We start from the raw sequence: 19,846 nt of genomic DNA on the forward strand, positions 1-19,846 counted from the left end.
GGAGTTGTGCCGAAACCCACAGGATGCTCCCAGTTGCCAAGCTGTGCTGCAGCACATTGGCGTGCCACAAAAGGTCCTCACCTTTGTGAGAGTAGGTCTATATAGTGCGGTTTTTAAGGCTATGATGCACTAAAATGGGGTGCATATGTACACAGGCACATAAATAAATTAGCATTTTAGCTCATCATCTTGGGCTCAGTAGTGATCTGTTTATTTTTTCACATTTTGCCTTGGGTTTACTATTTAAAATATGATATAATATAAATGGGTCACGGCTGGCAAATGGAAGGCTCTGTGCCATCTCACCTGTTCACTGCAGAGGAATTGGCTGCAGCATTCTTATCTGGAAGGCTGGTTCTTAGCTGGGTGGTTCTTAGTCCCAGCAAGTCATGTAGCCTTATTTTCTCCTGCTGCGCTGTTACACGGCATCTAACCAATGCCAGACTGTAAGAGGGGAGAGGCCGGGTTATAGTTGCTTCCAGCAGTCCAGTGTCGGGTCTTGCAGTCCTTCTCTGCTTTTGCTAACAATTCTGCTGACTATCAATCGTGATGGTTTTTTACATCTATCCTGTAAAGGTGTGCACCACTTAATGGCGAGGATATTTCTCCCATTCTGTTATGTGATTAGGTCATTAAGTGAACATTCAGTTCCATCTATTGCCTTTGTTGTGTAAACAGACACTCCCTGCCAGACACTAGCTGGCTGCACAGGCTAATGAACATAGATTGCCTCTTCTTTGCATTAAGAGCCTTTGTTGTGTAAACGGACAATCTGCTGCAACTATGGGAGATGCAATTGCCTCATGAAGAGCATCTTTATTGCGGGTTGACCACCGTCATATATGCGATCCGCCATTAAGTGAGCAGTTGTTAATTGGCTAACGCCTGTATATACATCAGTATATCTTCCTTTTTGGTATGGGATGGGAGAAATAAACTAAGTATGTGTTATAAACTGAATTTTTAAGAAAAGCTAATGTTTACTATTTGACTTCATTTTAGGAACACTAACACCCTCCATCCCTGAACCACAATGAGTGCCAAATCAGCTATCCACAAAGAGATTTTTGCTCCACATGATGAAAGGATGCTGGGAGCAGTCCAAGTAAAAAGGAGAACGAAGAAAAAGATTCCTTTCCTCGCAACTGGGGGCCAGGGTGAATATCTAACCTACATCTGCTTGTCAGGTAAGATAAATGATTTTGACATCTAGCTGTCCTTTCGGTTTATCTTTGATGTTTGATTAACTGATTGGATGCCGTCTAGTGCCAAAAATAATACAGTGCCCAGAATTTTAATCAAACAAGTAGATGAACAACGATAGCCAGCATCTTCAAATGTTCTTATGCTGGATTACATGAGTTAGCTTGTGGGCAGCTGGAGCACACTTTGCTGACAGTGGTGTGTTTCCTCAGAATTTCATGTGTTTTACTGCATTTGACAGCAGTTTATCCAAAGAGGAGCTTATGTTGTTGTCAATGTGTTGGTGGGGGGGAGGGGGAGAGAATGATTCTGTTTCTGGTGTTCTCTTAGGGTATGTGTTTCCTATGGTCTTGTAGTTCCTTCAGAAATTTGACGGCAATGTAGCATATTCTTTCCTTTTTTAGACATGATTGAGGACCAAAGACCTAAGAATTGCCTTGCTGGATGGAAGCCAAGGTCTATGTGATATGACATTTTAATAATAACCCATAGGAGGCCTCTGGGAATGATGTCCTCACAACCAGGACATGATGGAGAGCATCACTTGTTCTTTATTCTCTGGTCTGGTAGATGATGGTATGTTGCCATTTGAAGTCACATGGTTAATGGTTGGTGACAGACCAGTCCTTTGTGGATTTGTCAGATTCATTTCAAAACTTACCTGTGCTAGAACTGTCAAGCATTCAGCAGCAATTAATGCCATCAGGTGATTTAGGCATTGTGTTAAGAAGTAGTTGGTTTCCATTTGTACTTCTGTTTTTACAGAAGAATTGTTTGGGCTGCATTTTTCAGTACTAATGGTTGTGGCGTGTACCAGGACCAACGGAGCACATCCTGCCGACACTAACTAGAAAGACAACCTATTTGTTGATATTATCTAGGTCAGTGGTTCTGTCAGGACCCACCAGAAGTGATGACATGACCAGAAGTGACATCATAAAGCAGGAAAATTTTTAACCATCCTAGGCTGTAATCCTACTCCCACTTACACAGGAGTAAGTCCCATTTACTATGATGGTTACAAGCAAATACATTGTAGCCTGTTCAAAGTACCGATCTGTAACATTTCCCCAAATGCAATCACATCCCATCAAGTCTAACATATTTAAAATATTGGAATGGGGACCTACCTGAAATTGGCTCACAACCCAGCTAGTGAGTCCTGACCCACAGTTTGCGAAACACTGATCTAGATACCTTTATGTTGCCAGCAACCTTTTGCTGGTAGTGCATTCTGTCTTTATTTTTGTCAATCAGATCTCCCAGTATTGGTAGCCTTCCAGCCGCTTCCTCTTATACCCCTTGAGGGTCAGCCTGAGATAATAGTCACTTATTACCTGACAAATGGGCCCCTGCCCCCTAGCCAGTCTCTTGGCTATCTTGTTATCCTGTTACTGTGCTCTGTCTTTGGGAAACTGCTAGCTCCAGATTTTGGGGGTGGGGGTCTCTCTAAAGAGAAGCTTTCCCATGGAACTACTAAATTGATGCCTGTGGTTAACTCCATCTGCCTGCTTTCTGTGGCACCCAATTAGATTACTTAGACCTGGTTCTAAAAAATGTGTGGAAATATCATAATTGAAATACAGGTAATTGCAGGATAAGAAATCTTACCCAGTTTCAAGCTTAACTGAACCATCTACAATTACATATATAAAATTCTCCTTCGGGTTTAACTCAGAAATAAATTTTCAGTTTTGCTTTCCTCTTATTTACTTGTTAAATCTGATAGAGAGTTAAGACAGAAAGTCACAACAGAATTCACTGGAATGTTTGCATGTTACAATTGACAGACGAATCCGTTGCGTGCTGTTTTTTGGTGGGTTACAAAAACGTTGTGGATCGGCATTGGCTGTGGCACTGCAGGGTATCTGGGGGCAGTGCCCCAGACTCCGTGGCTGACAAAGTGGGTTATGATGCTAAAAAGATTGGAAAGCACTGCCTTAAATCCTACTGATAAAGCACTGCCTTTATCCCGTTTATGTATTACTGAGTTATAAGAGAATACCAGGAATTTATTCAATTGCTGATTGTCAGGGGGGAGTGCATTTTAGCTTCTGGATTTAACATTTATGTCAAAGTTCCACTTTTCTCCTGACTACTCTGCGTTGGAAAAACCATTGCAGAAGGAGGGCAAGTGGTGTTGGATTTAAGCAAGGTCATTATGTGTTCCAGTAGTTTTGTAGCCCGGCAGTATGTGGAGTTTAAAACTGTGCTGACATTTACGTACCAAATGTCAGTTGCGTGTATTTCCAGTCCCCCCCCCACCTCTTTCACTCACTCCCCCACAATTATCAGCAAGTATGCACCCTAGCCTTTTGTATCAGACTAGGATTTGGTTTGCAGATTAGTTCATTGGGTTAAACCTGTTGCTTTCCTTTTATCAGTTTCTATTTTCACCCTGCCAAAGCTGCTGGTACCTTCCTTGCAATCATCATTCTGGTTTATACAGTCTGACCCCCAGAGGCAAAGAAATGTTCCCTTCTCATAATCTTCCTGCCTCTCCCAGCAATTTGACTGTACCTGTAGCTGTTGGGGCTGAAAGGTTCCATTCTTTAAAAAGCAAAATGAACAAACACACCGAAGAAAACAATTTTTTTCCCATTTTTTTTTCTACTGAATTAAATTTATTAGTATTTTTAGGTTCCAGAGGACTCTGTTGTGTTTGCAGCTGCAGGCTCTAGAAGTTGTTACTCTTGAACATACAGGTTGGACTGCTTCCTCCTCTTGAGCTGAAATGCCGCTAGTGTTGTTATGGAAAAAGAAAATACATCCTTTGAACAGGTGCTTGCTTTTCAAAAGTCCAAATCGGGGAGTCGGCACAGGATGTGGTGCAAGGATGGAGAATACTGTCAACATTTGAGTTTCCCTTTTCTGTTAAAGACCTGGGTGCCAGAGCCCTGGAAAAGCCTCCACTCAGTGTAGTGGACTGGTGAATACTAGTAGAGCAGACTCCTCCATTTTGCTTCCACCACCCAGAATGACTCTGAAGGGGGAGAGGCTACTGGCATGGCGCATTCAGGCACCTGCAGAACTTAGTGCTTTGCACCCCCCAGCTATGCCACTGCCTCCACCAGTCTCCGTTCAATCAGACACAAACCACCTATCACAAACCTTGTGATGATGAATTTCCAGCGATTTTCAACCTTTTTCATCTCATGGCACACTAACAAGACACTAAAATTGTCAAGGCACACCAGCATGTTTTTGCCCATTGACAAGGCACACCATGCTGCCGGGGGGGAGGGGCTCACATCCCCCAATGGCCCTACTAATATGGCCCTACCTTCCCCCAAATTCCTGTGGCACACCTGTGGACCACTTGCGGCACACCCGTGTGCCACGGCATAGTGGTTGAAAATGGCTGGTTTAAACAGATTGTCAAAACCAGCGACCATCTAAATTTCATAGGCTGCAAGCCTAAACACAGGCAGGTTGGGAGTGAGTTCCATTGAACTCTGTCAGGCTTGCTGCTGAGTAGACACGCATAGGATTGCACCATCAAGCCATTTCTGCCCAATGTTGCATGTACGCAACAGGGATCCAATGTGTACACCTGCGGACTGGGCAGAAAGAAATCCACTCTCAAGTATAACCCCTCAATGCTGACAAATGGAGACATGTTTTCCCTCAAGTTGTACTGTGGCATCTTTTGCCAAGGATATAGATTTACCTGCTTTTCATAGCTATTGCAGTGGCAAGACTGGGCTGGGTTCCTTACACGCTTAAGCCAATTTATCTATTTTCCTTGAACAGGAATGTTCTGGGTTTGCCTGATCTGGTCTTCACACACACAGCAAATTTTCTCCTTAGCCCCATCATTCTTGAGTCCAAAGCCAAGCATTAGAAGTTATGACATATTGTGGATGTATGCACAGCTCTAAAAGCTTAACCTCCAGGTGACTTCATTTAGGTTGACTTTTCACAAGCTGTGAAGGGTGGCAGAGTTAACAAAGGCAAAAAGGCACGGTGATATCTATTTTGAAATGAATAACAGCTTGCATTTTGTTTATGGACTTCTTCCCCAGCTAAAGATCTTGGGTTGTACTATATTCCTTATGTCTGGAGAGTCACCAGAATTAACTTATAAGAAAGCCAGTTGTTTTTCTTATATGAGTTCTTGTTGAAAATTCCTTTCCTAATAAAGGAAGGGTAAATAAGTGGAGTAAGGACTCCGTATAATCTGGCCTTTAACTCTAGGTACTGTGAGGATGAAGTTAAATAAGATTATGAAGATCTGTGATTAGATCTCCTGTCTCTAAATTTTGTCAGTCTTGAGGATTGCGGGGAGATCAAGTTTGGGACAGCAGCGTTGATGAAGTAAATCCTTTTCCCAATTAAAGTTCCTCCTGCCGCTATTGCCCCCATTAGGGACAATTAATGTGTGCAGCAAAAATATAGGTGCGCAATTTGTGTATGCCATAGCGTTCCCTAATGGGGCAAATAGCAGCTTTGGGAGGGGAGATTTTCACTGAAGAAAAATAGCACAAAGGGGAATCCCCCAGTCTGGGGGCTGGAGAACCATGGATGTCCATTGTGTTTTGCCTGGATAAACCTTGCATGCTGGAGGGGATTAAAAGCTGCTTCCCTCTTAACCAGTTTTTTTTGTTTGGGGAGGGGGTTAGTTTGTGTTGTAGTAGTTGAGTCTTACCTTTGAGAACATTGGACTGCTAAATTCAGAGTATATCTTGGTTTTAGTGATTGTTGCTTTGAAAGCTCTCATATGGCAGACTTCAGGAATGGGATGCTCCGGAAGAGATCTTTTCTTTCTATTTTGCCCCCAGTTCCCAACTAGGAGATGAAAAGTCATCAGATAACTTAGAAAAAAACAAAAACAAATGGTTAGAAATCACTTAGAGTTGGTAGGCAAGAAACTTAGTTGGCTGTTTTCTAATCTATAAATTGGTACAAGCCACACTGTGGATAATAGAACTATAACAATAGAAATGCTGTGAGTTTTCTTTTGGTCCACCCATTAACAGACTCAAGAACAGCTGGAAAGCATGACGGCTGCTTGGAGGCATGTCGGTCAAAATGGATATCATTTGCCAAGATACCTCCTGTCATCACGGCCTTCATTCTAGCAGCTGATTAGCAGCAGGATATTTGCTCCCTGTTCTGGTGTGCCTGTTTTTAATTTTTCCCTAAAAACAGTTCTTGAAGTGGAAAAAGGGGTCTCATGGTGATTGTGAAGAGTTATCTCGCACCCCCCCTTGTGATACTTCTCAAAATAATAAAAATTGGTTCATTTTTTTTCTCTGAGTGGGAAGACATGAACAGATGAGAGTAACTTTGTGACATGTGACGTAGGAGTACCTGCAGACTTAACTATATTGTTGAAGGGTTCGTGTGAAATGGGCATTGGTACAATTCTTCTAGAGATTCATGTTGCACTTGGTAGTCTGACCTCCTTCAAGGACCTCCTTAATTTTAAAATTATGCCACTATCACAGATCTTGCTGTTTTACTAACAGCAGGGACAGACTTACTAAGTCTGACTTACTAAGTGCAGACTTAGTAAGTGCAGGGACAGACTGCACTTGCTCCCGGTGTGGAAGGGATTGTCACTCCCGAATTGGCCTTTTCAGCCACACTAGATGCTGTTCCAGAACCACCTTTCAGACCGCGATACCAGAGTCTTTCGAGACTGAAGGTTGCCACCAACTTACTAACAGAGGCATCCTTACCGCAGATTGCACCTGAGGTGGCAATGCTTACCTGGATCTCGGTGTTCTGGAAGTCCAGAGGTGGCATAATGATGTAGTAGCATCACTCCTGACCTTTCAAGCTCATGCATGGATTTAAATGCAAAAAGCCTTCCTCCCTTTGGCGATCTTTGGGCCACTTTGGACCAAACTATTGGGTGCTCTTGCTGACAAAATAGAATCCACAGCAGGAGTGCTCAGTGGCTGGACCCAAAGCGATCCGAAGATCGTTGAAGGGAGGCTTGGACAGTATAGTGATGCACCTCCTTGAGCTTCGAATCTGGGTGCTGCCTGCTCACCCCAGCCTAGTGATACCGCTGATCAGATACCACTGCCCATGAATTTTTGTTAAGAATACAATGCCAAAGAGCAAGATCTGTGTCCCATGCATGAATTTAAAGCATTTCTGTGCACATGTGTGTGTCTGGGTGGGTCTATTTTCCTTCTTGTCTACAACTCCTTACCCTGCATTAAATGCTGCTCCAGCAGGTCTCCTGCTATCTAGGAGCTGCTTTTCAGTGTGACAAGTGGGAACAGATGGCCAAAAAAGACCTAGCAGGCCTGAGCAGAACATCACATTCTGCCCTTTGTATCGTGGCCAACGTTCCTGATCTATAGAAAGCAACTGACAGCATTTTGTGTAGGTAGGCTAATGCTCGGAGTGTTAATGCAGTGTTTCTGAGGATGAAAAGTGTGAAAGCGGCTAATTGTTGATGGCTGTGTGGTGCAGGGGACAACTTGTTTCAAGCTAAGTGACTGTCTCTACCAGATGGCCTGATGGTACTTATAATTTTTTCTTCTTTTTAAGAGCAAGTATTTCAGAACTCTGCCCCAGTAAAAATGGATATGTAGGTTAATGTTGGTGAATTGAACCTAGGAATTCCCTGGAGTTCCTAAAGCAAGCTATGATTATGGAAAATACCATAATTAACTTCCTGTAATTAGCAAGATCCTTACTTTATATATTGTCACTGTTTTGCTTTTAAAGCTGACCAACGACGAATTCACACAACCCATTGTATAGAAAATTCATTTTTCAGGAAGTTGCCGTCTCAATCTGCCTACGGTAGAGTGTTCTTTTGAACGTGTATTCACCCAAACAAATCACCAATGACTTAAGGAACTCTGTTAAAGCTAGTCATTGTACCATGCAAAATGTGAGAAGAAGGTGCAAGTGGATGTGAGAATTAAGTTGGTATAAATTGGTTTTGGAACAAGTCTTGCTTGAAATGATCTGGTTGTAGATATGAAGTGTTCCACTTTGGTACTTTTCTTGCAAGGATGCACCAATTGCATCCTGTCTGCTTTCTTGAGAAACCCATCTTTTCAACCCCAGCCACTTCTTAGTGTCTTGGGTCATTTTGTCCCAAGACTGGTTGCTTACAGTTTGGCAAACAACCAAAAACTGGCTCCATACATCACCTTTGTGATATTCTTATTGAAGAACCACTACCACTACTGATGGGAGACCTGTGTTATTACATGGCACAGGCTTGTCTCTTTTGATTGCTCATTATGAAACAGCAGTGAGTAGCTTTTGAGTTTCTTCGTTCCCATGAAAGTTGACCAGGACAAATCTTGAGTCTCAAAACTTTTTTTCCTCTGAAAGCCAAGCACTGTTGCCATAATTTCACCCCCCCACCTTTGCCCACCCTTTCAGCCTATGTATAATTCTCAAACCTCTAATTTTCTTTCTTCACACGCTGTCTAAAATAGTTCAGATTTTTCTTTTAACCAAACTATATAATTATTGCTCAGAATAAGGCTGTCTTCCAAATGATGACAAGAGAATCTTTGGCATTATCACCTGTTCTAAAGAGTTGCAGAAGTCTTGTTTGAATATATTATCTTATTTTTAGAAGGAAAAGTACAGGTGTATGGGACAGATCTTATGTTAAGGCCCAGTAGTCGGTATGTTAATTTGGTATTTTTTAAATACATATGTTGTTTACTTTCCTCCGGAGCTTTATATTCCATTACTAAGCTCCTGGAAGGGAGGAAGAGCTTGTGGAAGCAGCTGCTTCCCGTGATATTGGCTGATACAACCAGTTTTGCAGGTATATGCTTTTGTCTAAGCTGGAGTTTGATACTCTGGCAGTGTTGAGAAGGATTCCTTCTCAACTGGTTTTTTCAGGATTCCTGAACTGGTTTTTCTGCTCAGTCATGGGTGTGAGACTTTCTTCCTCTTCCTGAAATCTTACATGCCTTTTTTTCATCTAGTGCAGGGGTGCTCAATAGGTGGATCGCGATCTACCGGTAGATCGCGAGGCAAAATGAGTAGATCGTGGAGTGCCGACCCCCCCTTCAGGTGCCTCTGGGAGGAAACGCCGGGAGTAAGGCCCATTGTACTCAATGGGGCTTACTCCCAGGTAAGTGTGGCTAGGATTGCAGCCTCACAGCCTAATCCTAGGCATGTCTACTCAGGGGTAAGTCCTGTTATACTCAGTGGGGCTCAAGGTACACCAACATACATTGTACACATAAATGTTATGATGGCGCGAACATTGTAAAAAAAACTCTGGTAGATCTCTGGGCCTTGCTGGGTTTCAAAGTAGCTCTCGAGCCAGAAAAGTGTGAGCACCCCTGATCTAGTGCATGTTTGAGCAGATGGGGCAGGGCAACTTATATCTGGGAAATGGGAGGTGTTGGGGAGATTGATCTTGTGTAGGAGAGCAGTACTCCTGACAAAAGACTCTGTCAGTATAATCTATTGAATAAGTCATTGGTCAACATCTGAACTAGTATCTGCATAAAGAATGGCAACATAAGATATCCCCCCCCCCACACACACACACAAATTCAGATGGAAGATGGAAGGAGAGAAACCCTTGTTAAAGAACCGAAAAATAAAATTCAAATTCAAATTCACACAAATTCAAAATTCAGGTCTTTTGAGCTTCATCTTTGGGGGAAGCCTGGGTTGGCAGCAGCATGTGGAGAAAAAAAGATCTAGGTGTCTTAGTGGTCTGTAAGGTGAACAGAATGCCAGGGCTCTGCCCAAAACAGCAGCCAGCCCCAGGCTCTTCTAAAATGGTATGGATTTAACATACATTGAGTCAGATCAGATACCAAACTGCGAAACTGTTCATTTAGTTTTAAAAGTTCATGGAATTGGCTTACTTGTTCACAGTTTTCTAGCCTTTATTGCAACATGGACGTGCGAAGCTGATTTTGCAAAGTCAGACTGTTGGACTATCTAGTGCAGTATTCCCAATGGTGACTGCAAGTGGCCCTCCAAGGTTTCAGACATAAATATTTTATCTGTGTTATGTGGAGATGCCAAGGATTGAACCCAGGACTTTCTGAGCTCTATTCTACTGCTCATGGACTCTACTGCTCAGTGGAGACGAGATGAGCAGGCGAATGTAAAACTCATTAAAAGATTGCAAAAGCAGAAACCTTTTCGAACTTCTGTGAACCACCACTGAAGAGAGCGCTGATCTAATCTCACGAAGCATGGAGTTCCATAGGCTGCACACCACAGCAGAAATGGTTCTAGCTTAAAAATAGCAAGGATACCTATAATAGTAAATTTTGCTTAGTCTCATGACAGCACTTGAAATGCACGTATCTTTCTATCTGGTGCTCTGAGTTGGCCAATATCGATGCTCATGAAGGTGCAATTCTGTTAACCAGATTGTTTGTTGGGGTGCATCACCGTGGGCCAACAAGCCATCTGTGGGCTGCATGCAACCTGTGAGGCACTTGATGGTAGCCCTTGGGAGTCTGGCAGCCCCCCTCAACTCCCCCCCCCCCAGTCCGGTGACCCTTTCCCCAGCATTGCTCCAGCCTTTGCCCAGTCTACTCTTGGTGGGGCGATGCTGATAGGAGTTCTCACAAGACCCCATATGAGGGATCCCAGGCCTCTGAGGCCTGCAAAGGTTTAATTTTCTGGAACTTATCAGCACAGGATATGAGTGCCGGTTAGAAATAAGGGCAACATCGGCTGCAGAGAATGATGTACTATTCTGTGGGCAGGAGTGTTCCACGAGGCAGCAGTTACCAACCTGTCAATCATCAGTGACGGTTTAACTGTCTTAACAGTCTTTACCTGAACTTGTGGAGATGGTTGTGCATCTTCAGCAGTCAGTGCTTTCAAACCAAGAGTGACAAACTAGGTTGTTTTAAGTGTCAAAGCTGCTAGAGCCTCTTGTACTAAGCAAGAAGCTGTGCAAATAAGTAACTGAGAACTGAAAGTAAAGTATTTGGTACTTTACCTCCCCCTCTGTTTCTGTTCCTTATGTGCATCATTTAGCAAGCAGCCTGGTGATAGTAAGCATTTTAAGCCACAGTAAGTACAAGAGGAGCGTTCTGTGTATCGGTGCGCTCTGCTTACCAACCACTCCAACAGTGCCTGCCTCGCTTTTCTGTTACTGAAGCCTGAGTTTGCAAGTTTGATCTACAAGTGCTAACTTAGCGGTACATTTTGATTTTCGGTTTGGTGGTCACTGCTCTGTCTGTGCTCACTCAAATTCCCAGTGCAGTCTGCTGAAAATTAAGCAGTTGCCCCTGATTCCTGCAAGGGGTCCCACTGAGGCTTGCAAAACTTTTGTTTTCCAAAACTTTCTAGCACAGGATATGAGTGCCTGCCTCACATTTCTGTTAGTGAACCCTGAGTTTGCAATTTGTAAGGGGTCCCAGGCTTCCCTCGGGCTTGCAATCAGTTTGTTTTTGGAGAATACTACTCTTCATCGTACCATAAGAACATAAAGAACATAAGAGCCATGCTGGATCAGGCCAAAGGCCCATCTAGTCCAGCTTCCTGTATCTCAGAGTGGCCCACCTAATGCTTCAAGACAAGACAACAAGACACAACCTTCCTCCTGGTGCCTTCCCTTGCATCTGGCAATCTGAGGTAGCCTACCTCTAAAATCAGGAGCGTGCATATAATTACCATGACTGGCAACCTGTGATGAACTTTTCCTCCAGCCATTATGGGAAGTGAAAGAGATCGGTTAGGAAACATAACATGTTTGCAGTGTTGTTGGACATTGCTTTTAGGATCTCTGGACAGTCGCCTATCTTCTCATGCAATCTAGTGACAAGGTCCAAAGTAGCGAGAATGTAGTACAGAGTGCTCAAGTAGTATAATATCAATCATTATGTTACGAATCTTACCTCGTAGTATGATGAAGTCAAAGATGGAAGGAGAGAAACCCTTGTTAAGGAACTGAAAAATAAATTTTTCCATCAGCCTCAACTTTTCAACAAATGGACTGCCTGCAAAGTGTCATTCGTTGTGACGGACTCAACTGGGCAAAATCCAAAAAGGTTTTGTGATGGTGAATTTGTGAAATCTTGCACTATCAGTATGGCCAAAGCCTTTAACAATGGGGAAAAAACTATAAAGCATTTTGAATCGGTGCCCTTTTCTCATCAAACAGTCTTGCGCCGTATACAGTCTTTATCACAGAATCTGTTGGATAATCTCATGAGATCTTGTTGAAAGCAGTCTGTTTTTTATGTTGCCCTTTACAGCATTGAATGTGATGAACACTACACAATGAATAATATTTCTTCGTTTCGCTGTATTTGAGGAGCTATTAGCCATGGGTTCTCTTCATGAAGCCACAACAGGAGAAAGCATCTACAAAGAAGCTGTGACCATTATCCAGAGAATCGGAGGTTTCAACAAGCTTGGTTGTGTGGCAACAGATGTGCACTATGACAGGGAAAACTTCAGAAGCACCGTGTCAAGTGTCCTTTCATTCATCATATCATCCATCAGGAATCTTTGTGCCAACCAACTGAAGCTGAAGACAGTGCTATAACTGCATTCGATTGATCACAGAACTTAGTAACTGTTGAGTTGCTTTTGTGTTGCTGTTGTGTTGTATGAAAATTCAGTGTTGGCATTATAATGTTATACAGGTACCCTTTGAGAAGAACAAAAGTGGCGCCATTTTGTTTAGTTGTATAAGGCCAACAGTGGCTGTTAATGGCAGTTAAGATCAACTGACACCTGGGCCAACAGTCAAATATGCCCTTATATGGCAATGAATAGAATGGTCAGGTAGTATATAAGGAGAGCATCTCTGCCTGTGCTGCGGAGCAGGTTACTTGAGTTCTTGACTCGGTAACTCTTCCGACTGTAATGGGGGACCTGGACAAGGGAACTGGACAGTCACCAGAAACCATGTAACTGGTGCAAATATAAATTTACTTTATCAGCAAACTGAACAGCCAGTTTCAACACTCACTGCCTTCCCCAAATCTTCCAAAAATCTCTTCCTGAGACCACTAATCTCCCTTTTTATCAGCTCACCTCAACTTCTGTCCTCAACTGCCCTTTTCACACTTCTCCCAGCAGCTCTTCTCAACTGACCTGGTGATTGACAGGTCATTTTGACAAGTGATTGATAGGTCACAGAGAGTGACCGGTCACCCCCTACTGTATAGGGAGTGAGACCCAGGAGAGAGACCCCATTACTGTTACAGTGACAGTAAACTTAGTACTTACAACACCTCTTTACTGCAGAAAGTGTAAATAAAGTATTGCTTAGAGTCACCCTGCCTTGTGGTTACTGGACCGGCACACCAGGCGATTCACATAGGCTTCAGCCCTAAATTTGGCTAACAGTTTCAAATGCAACTTCACAAGTTCAGCGACCGTGTGTTGGGGCTCACTGCTGGCATCTCAAAGCTGGCGGTGTTCACCTTTGCATTGATTCAGAGTTGCTTGGAATCAGGTCAACCTGTGCCTGATTTGCAGAGGATTAAGAATAGAGCAGCACTAGTTATCCATCTACAACCTGCCCCATTTATCAAGCAAGTCTCTTAAAGGCTTTCTACATCAGCAAAACTGCAAAGCATGTGATCGATTAGTCTGAGCTATTTTTATTGAGACAGGATCTTGATAAGACTAATCTAATTTTCCAGATAAAAGGGAAGAAGAATGGGGAATGGTTGTAACTATTGTACTTTAAAAATCTTAAGCTATTTAAAAGTGTTTCTTGACCCAGTTCTCAACAGCTTCTTGCAACTGGTCATTAAGTACATTTTTCTTCAAAGGACTCCAAATTGACCCTTCCAGTATTTTTCTTTTTGCCTTCTTGCTCTGTCACGGTGCTTAGAGCAGGAGAGCTTCTCAATGAAAAGACTGAAAACTGACCTTTCAGATTTTCAGAGGCTTACTGTGAAATCATAGTTGCGCTTGATCCTTTTTCTCAGGTTTCAATCCTTTTGAATTCCTTATTTCAAGGAACTCCTTGATTAACTTTATTTTCTCTTTATCCTCTGCTGTCTTTTGAATGAAAATTGTCTCAAAAGTCAGAGCAAGTTAAATGAGCAAAGTGTTCAACCAAGTTCAACTGTTTTCCTGTGATTTTTAGCTAGGAGTCATCTTTTTTTCCCCCGAGGGTAGCCGCTCCAGTGGTATAGCACAGGGGTAGGCAAATATTTAGGCTGGAGGGCCACATCATCTTTCTGACACTGTTCTGGGGGGCCAGGAGAGAATATAATTAATTTGCATTTCAAATTTGAATACATTTGCATAAATCAATACATTAGATACGGAACTTATATGAATGAATGAATTTTACAGAGCTTATTTATAATACATCTGAGAACTATAATACAGAACTGTGGAGTGTTTGCCATAAACATACAGACCAAGCCAGAAACACATGGAGACACTTGTTCAGAGGCAGTGACACATGACTGACAGGGCAGAGGCTCATTGGAGACTCTGCAGACTGTATTGGGAGTCCCCGAGGGCCACAAATGGCCCATGTGCCAGGGTTTTCCCACCCCTAATATAACACATAGAGAAAACCAGAGTCAATCTCTGGCATCTCCAGTTAAAATGCCCAGGGGACTTAGGGCTGTGGAGAGCCCATGCCAGAGGAGACAGCACAAGACTATATGGAACAATGGGTAGTGAGAGTGAATTGGAGAGGCATGTGCCAAAGCCACTTCTGGTTTAGCAGCCTCTGTTCTAATACTGGGGGGTTCCAGAAACCACACTGACACATGACTAGTGGTAACAGAGGGCTTCATGGGTGTGGAAGAAGGCTTGCCGTCTTCTAGGGTGGGACACAAGAACAAGGATTTAAGAAAGATAGAAGTCTTTAACCGTGCCTCTGTGCTGCTGATGTATTAGTAAACCTAACAGCTTGATCTATGCCATGGTACCAAATCTACCTCTGCACCATGTGCCTTTTCCTTAGCTTTCTCTACCGCAGTGATGTTCAACCTTTTCCCTCTCACGTTACACCGACAAGGCACTAAAATTGTCAAGGTGCACCATCAGTTTTGTGGCACTTGACAAGGCAACACCACACTGCCAGCATGGGGCTCACATCCTCCGATAAGTCTCCTAACTCCCACAACACACCAAAGCCCCACAGCACAGAGGTTGAAAATCACTGCTCTACGTGCTGTCACTGGGCTATCGCCAGTCCTCTGCAGACCCCAACCCAGCAGCAACCCTCCGCCTCTGTGTCTCTCAGCATTCTCCAGTCCCCTCATCCCTCTGACAATCGCACCACCTTCCCATAGGGCCTCCTGCGCCATCTCCAAGTCACAGCAGGAGCTTTTGGGAAGTACAGTCTCATTATAAAGAGACTGAATTGGTAGAAGTCAGTTTCATATGAATCCTTAGGAAATATGCCCTGTCAAAACCAAGGATAAAAACAGTTTTGCTGTGTTGAGGATTCTGTATTAGCTTCCCATACATTGAGGGAAAGCCAACAGCAAAGATGTACAGTATTGTAGTTTACAGCTCTAAACTCCTTTTGAAAGTAGTTTTTCATTGTAGAAAACTGACAGTCATCAGTTTTATTTTATTTTACAACAATTATTTTGCTAATGATGTTGGTACCAATCTATACAGCAGTCACAACTTGCAATTTTCCTTTGGTATTTGCTCTCTTGAAGGGAACTTCACAGCCTATTCATCTGGGGAAGGGGATCAAGGGTTTTGTTCTAGGTTTGCTCTGGGGAGTTCATCTGCAAGTAACTGAGAAGTGGCTCATCCCTACATACATTGCCTGAAGCTACAGGAAGAATCAGCTCTCCCAATCATCTCTACAGTTTCTTTCACTTTATTTCATAAGAGGCTTCTGGACAGATGTCCTTTGGGGCTGAGACACTGCCAGTAAATGAACTATTTGTGAGTTATTTCCCACCATGGCCTCTCTCTCCACTGAAATTACAAATATTGCCACATCAGATCTGAGGAATAGATTGTCAAATTACAGTGGTCCTTCCAGTTGCTTCCTGGAAGTGTTCTGTTCCCAGTACTGAGAAGCATAAGTAATCTCTGAGCTATCCTAATTTTTTTTTCCCAACACATAAAAACATAAGAAGAGCCCCGCTGGATCAGGCGATAGGCTCATCCAGTCCAGCTTCCTGTATCTCACAGTGGCCCACCAAGTGCTTCATGGAGCACACAAGACAACCTCAATCCTGATGCCACTCTCTTGCACCTGACATTCTGACGTCAGGTTTATAAAATCAGGAGGTTGCACATACACAGCATGGCTTGTAACCCGTGACAGACTTTTTCTCTAGAAATTTGTTCAATCTCCTTTTAAAGGCATCTATAAACGCGCGATATGGCTCGGTTTCATTTTCCTTAGGGTTCCATGGATTTTTTTTGTTTCTGGTTTTTTAACCATAACTTTTGATGGAAAGGAGATATTTCAATCTGGTTTTTTGCATTGCGTTCCACTGGAAATTCATCATCCAGTATTTATGGCATGATGGGGTACATTTAACCTCTGCTATGTTAGTGATGTTGGGTTGTCAGGTCAGCAGGGGAGGATAGCCCTTACTTTCCCGATAGCAGAATGGCACGGGAGCGTAGGGAGATCGCAAAAGAAGCAGGCGATCCCAAACAGAGCCAAAGAAGCAGACACAGGCTTGTTTGTTGCAGAAGCAGTATTGGTAAAGGAGCAGGCAGGAGAGTAGTCAGTCAAACAGTCCAGGAGTTAGGGATACAGCAGGTCACAGTCATGAGAAGGCAGTCCAAAATCAGTACACAAACCAGCAGCACAGCACGCAGAAACTCCACCACAACAACCCACACCCAGGAGTCTGTGCTTGCCTCATATATACTGAGGCCAGCCAATCAGAGTAGGGCGACCTCATAGTCACAAGACAGTCTTGTGACCCACTCTGATTGGCTGTCCAGTGGTGCATTGCACCACTCCTCCATAGCCTACGTGACTCAGCACACATCTTTCCCCAAGTCACATGACTCCCACCTGCAACAGGTGCAGCTGATTGCATCAGCATACATACATAGTGCTGCTGCTGTTCCTTTAATTGGCATTTCATACCGGGCCTGGACATCAAGGCCCCTCCTGGCTTACAACAATTCAGGGCCTGGGATGTCAAAGGCCTGACGTGGGTCATTTGTGGTGTGTCACCCCCTCCCCCAAGGTGGTAACTGGGTGGACCTCCCACCACTAGCTACGCCACTGGCTTCCATGGAATTCAATCACCCACCCCCTTATCCCAAAAAGCTGCTTTCACTATTGTATTTTACCTTTCCCTATTTTGAGTGTAGGACAGGTTCTCTTCAATTTATTTATTTCTATATTTATATACCACCTTTCTCTGATTTCTCTTCAGATAGACTCAAGGCGGTTTACATAGGCAGGCTTGTCCTAGACCCGATTAGGGTCTATGCAATATAGTTATATATAGAGCCCCTCCATCTCTTGAGGCTTCATCATTTTGCATCAACTTCTCTGAATTCTTCAGAAGAAGGTTGGAGTGAAACCACTTTAGCATAACTTCCGTTCACATCCTCCCATTTCTCTCTACGCGTGGTGGCAACATTTTTCATCCCTGTTCCGCATAGATAGGGAAGATGCAGTATCCTCTCCAGAGTTGTCCCTGCTGGACCAGCCAGCCTGGTCCTCTGTTACTCCTGAGGATGTTTGGGAATTGATAATAGTACAAGTGAAGTCTGGGAAAACACCAGACACAGACATGTTACCTTATGAAAATTGCTCCTGACTGGGCCCCAGTACTAGCAACCCTATTTACAAAGATTGATATGATAGGTATGATGCCGGAGGTGTAGATGAACACTGTTCTGGCACCTATAAAAAAAGGAGACCATCATGATCCTGTCAATTACAGACCCATTCGTTTACTTTCCACCATAGGTGACTTATGCGACAAGCACTTATTAGACAGACTTTTCTCTTGGATGTCACGCCAGGGACTTCTGGGCCCAGAGCAAATTGGCTTCCTTAAGGGTGCATCTATTGTAAAACATTGTGTGGTCTTAGCCCATCTGGCAAGAAATACTCCAAGAAACTAAATCTAAAACTCTACACGGCATTTCGGGATTTAAAAGGAGATTTTTACTCCATTGACAAGGAAATACCGTGGGGGAAATTTACCAGTCTCGACATCAACTCAAGGTTGCTTTTTTAAATCAAAAACTTCATTCTGGTACTGTTTGCCAAGTACATTGTTCATCTTCTGGGAGGCTGACCCCCAAAAACCCTGTTGAAGCAGGGCTGCATTTTGGCACTCTTCCAGTTCACTCTCTTCCTCAATGACCTGGCTCCTTTCCTCTCTCAGGTTGATGGCCACTCGCCAAAGCTGGGCTCAATGCATGTACCTCTGCTGCTGTATGCAGATGACACAGTTTTGAATTCTGTGTCAAATTCCTTAAAGGGAGGGAATTCCTTAAAGTTGGTGCTACTACTGAGAAGGCCCTATTCCTTGTTGCCAGTCCTCCTGTCTCCATAGACAACGGCCCTTGTAAAAGTGCCTTCTCCAATGACTAGAAAGGGCAAACGGAATTGTACAGAAGTATGTTTAAGTGAAATAAAATAGTCTCTGTAAGAGGGATGATAAATTGGCTAAATATACCTAAAGCAACTCTGTGGATAGTATTTCCTGGAGGTGGTAAATTTGGTTGTGGTGGTTTAAAGCCTGCTGCGTTAAAAGCATGTTATCCTATTCTTCATTCCTAGGAATGTACAGTGCTCTTTCATTTGTTCTGAAATGTGGATTCTGAGCTAAATAATATGGCTTCTGCTTTATTTCCCTGGAGTGAATTGGCTCCAGCTTTCAAGTTCAGGTGATAAGAGTTCATTCCGGGAAAGCTTTTCATTTCTTCCCAACGGCTTCTTGCAACCAATATTACAACCTCCACATTCTTCCAACTTCTCATTAGAGCAGTGGAGAGGGCACTCCAAGATACAAAGGCGAGTGGAGTTAAATGCACAACTAGGACTTGATGCTTGCCTCTGATCTATAGAATCTTCTCATTAATGGCAGACCCAATTTCAGGGTTTGATATCTCATTTTGTCATGTCCCATTTTAAAGGACTGTTTATCTTTATGTGGTTTCTAGACTTTGCCAGCGTTATGCAGGATCAAAAGAAACCACTGACCCCAACTGAGTTTAAGGCTTTTATTATGAGGAATGGAACCTGAACCAAATACAAACAACCTTGTTCCAAATTTCCCCAGTTGAGAGGACCTGAGGCAGGCAGGCACTATGCAGGCAGGAGGCAGCAGGATTTGAGGCAAAAGGCTGGATGGTTGCTCCTTGGTTCTCAGAGGCTCTCCCAGGGGCTCCTTCCTGTAGGTTGGTCTCTCCCAGCGCGCTCCTTGCAGCTCCTTCTCTCCCAAGCTTCCCTGGTGGTCCATCCGCTCTTTGCTTGTGCAGCCCCTTTTATGGGCCACTGCACACAGCAGTCTCTACCTTCCCTCTTCTGGTACTGCAGCCTCCTCTCCTGCAGCAGTTTTCCCTCTGGTCCTCCTCAGACAAACTCAGATTGTGCCCAAGTTCTGCACATAACACCAGGAATAGGCTATAATTCTCAAACAGGAACAGTTAATGCTGAAATTGGTGGAATTCTTCTTTGGCTACTTCGAACTATATTAAATGAGAATGTTTGACTTAAAGTTTACTCTTTGACAGTGCTTTTGCACTGGACTCTTCACTCACAACAGGAGAGGAAACT

At 43.5% G+C, this 19,846-nt stretch overlaps 1 protein-coding gene across 1 annotated transcript in view; it reads left to right on the forward strand.

Moving 5' to 3' along the window:
* STXBP6 (syntaxin binding protein 6) overlaps positions 1 to 19,846 on the forward strand; it is a 140,477-nt gene that overhangs the window by 40,821 nt on the left and 79,810 nt on the right. Inside the window, exon 2 of the mRNA XM_066611165.1 lies at positions 1,003 to 1,187. Within this exon, the coding sequence (XP_066467262.1) occupies positions 1,034 to 1,187 (154 nt within the window). The 5' untranslated portion in view covers positions 1,003 to 1,033. The remainder of the gene's footprint in view (positions 1 to 1,002; positions 1,188 to 19,846) is intronic.

Source organism: Tiliqua scincoides, chromosome 1 (assembly GCF_035046505.1).
Source record: "Tiliqua scincoides isolate rTilSci1 chromosome 1, rTilSci1.hap2, whole genome shotgun sequence".
Lineage (NCBI taxonomy): Eukaryota > Metazoa > Chordata > Lepidosauria > Squamata > Scincidae > Tiliqua > Tiliqua scincoides.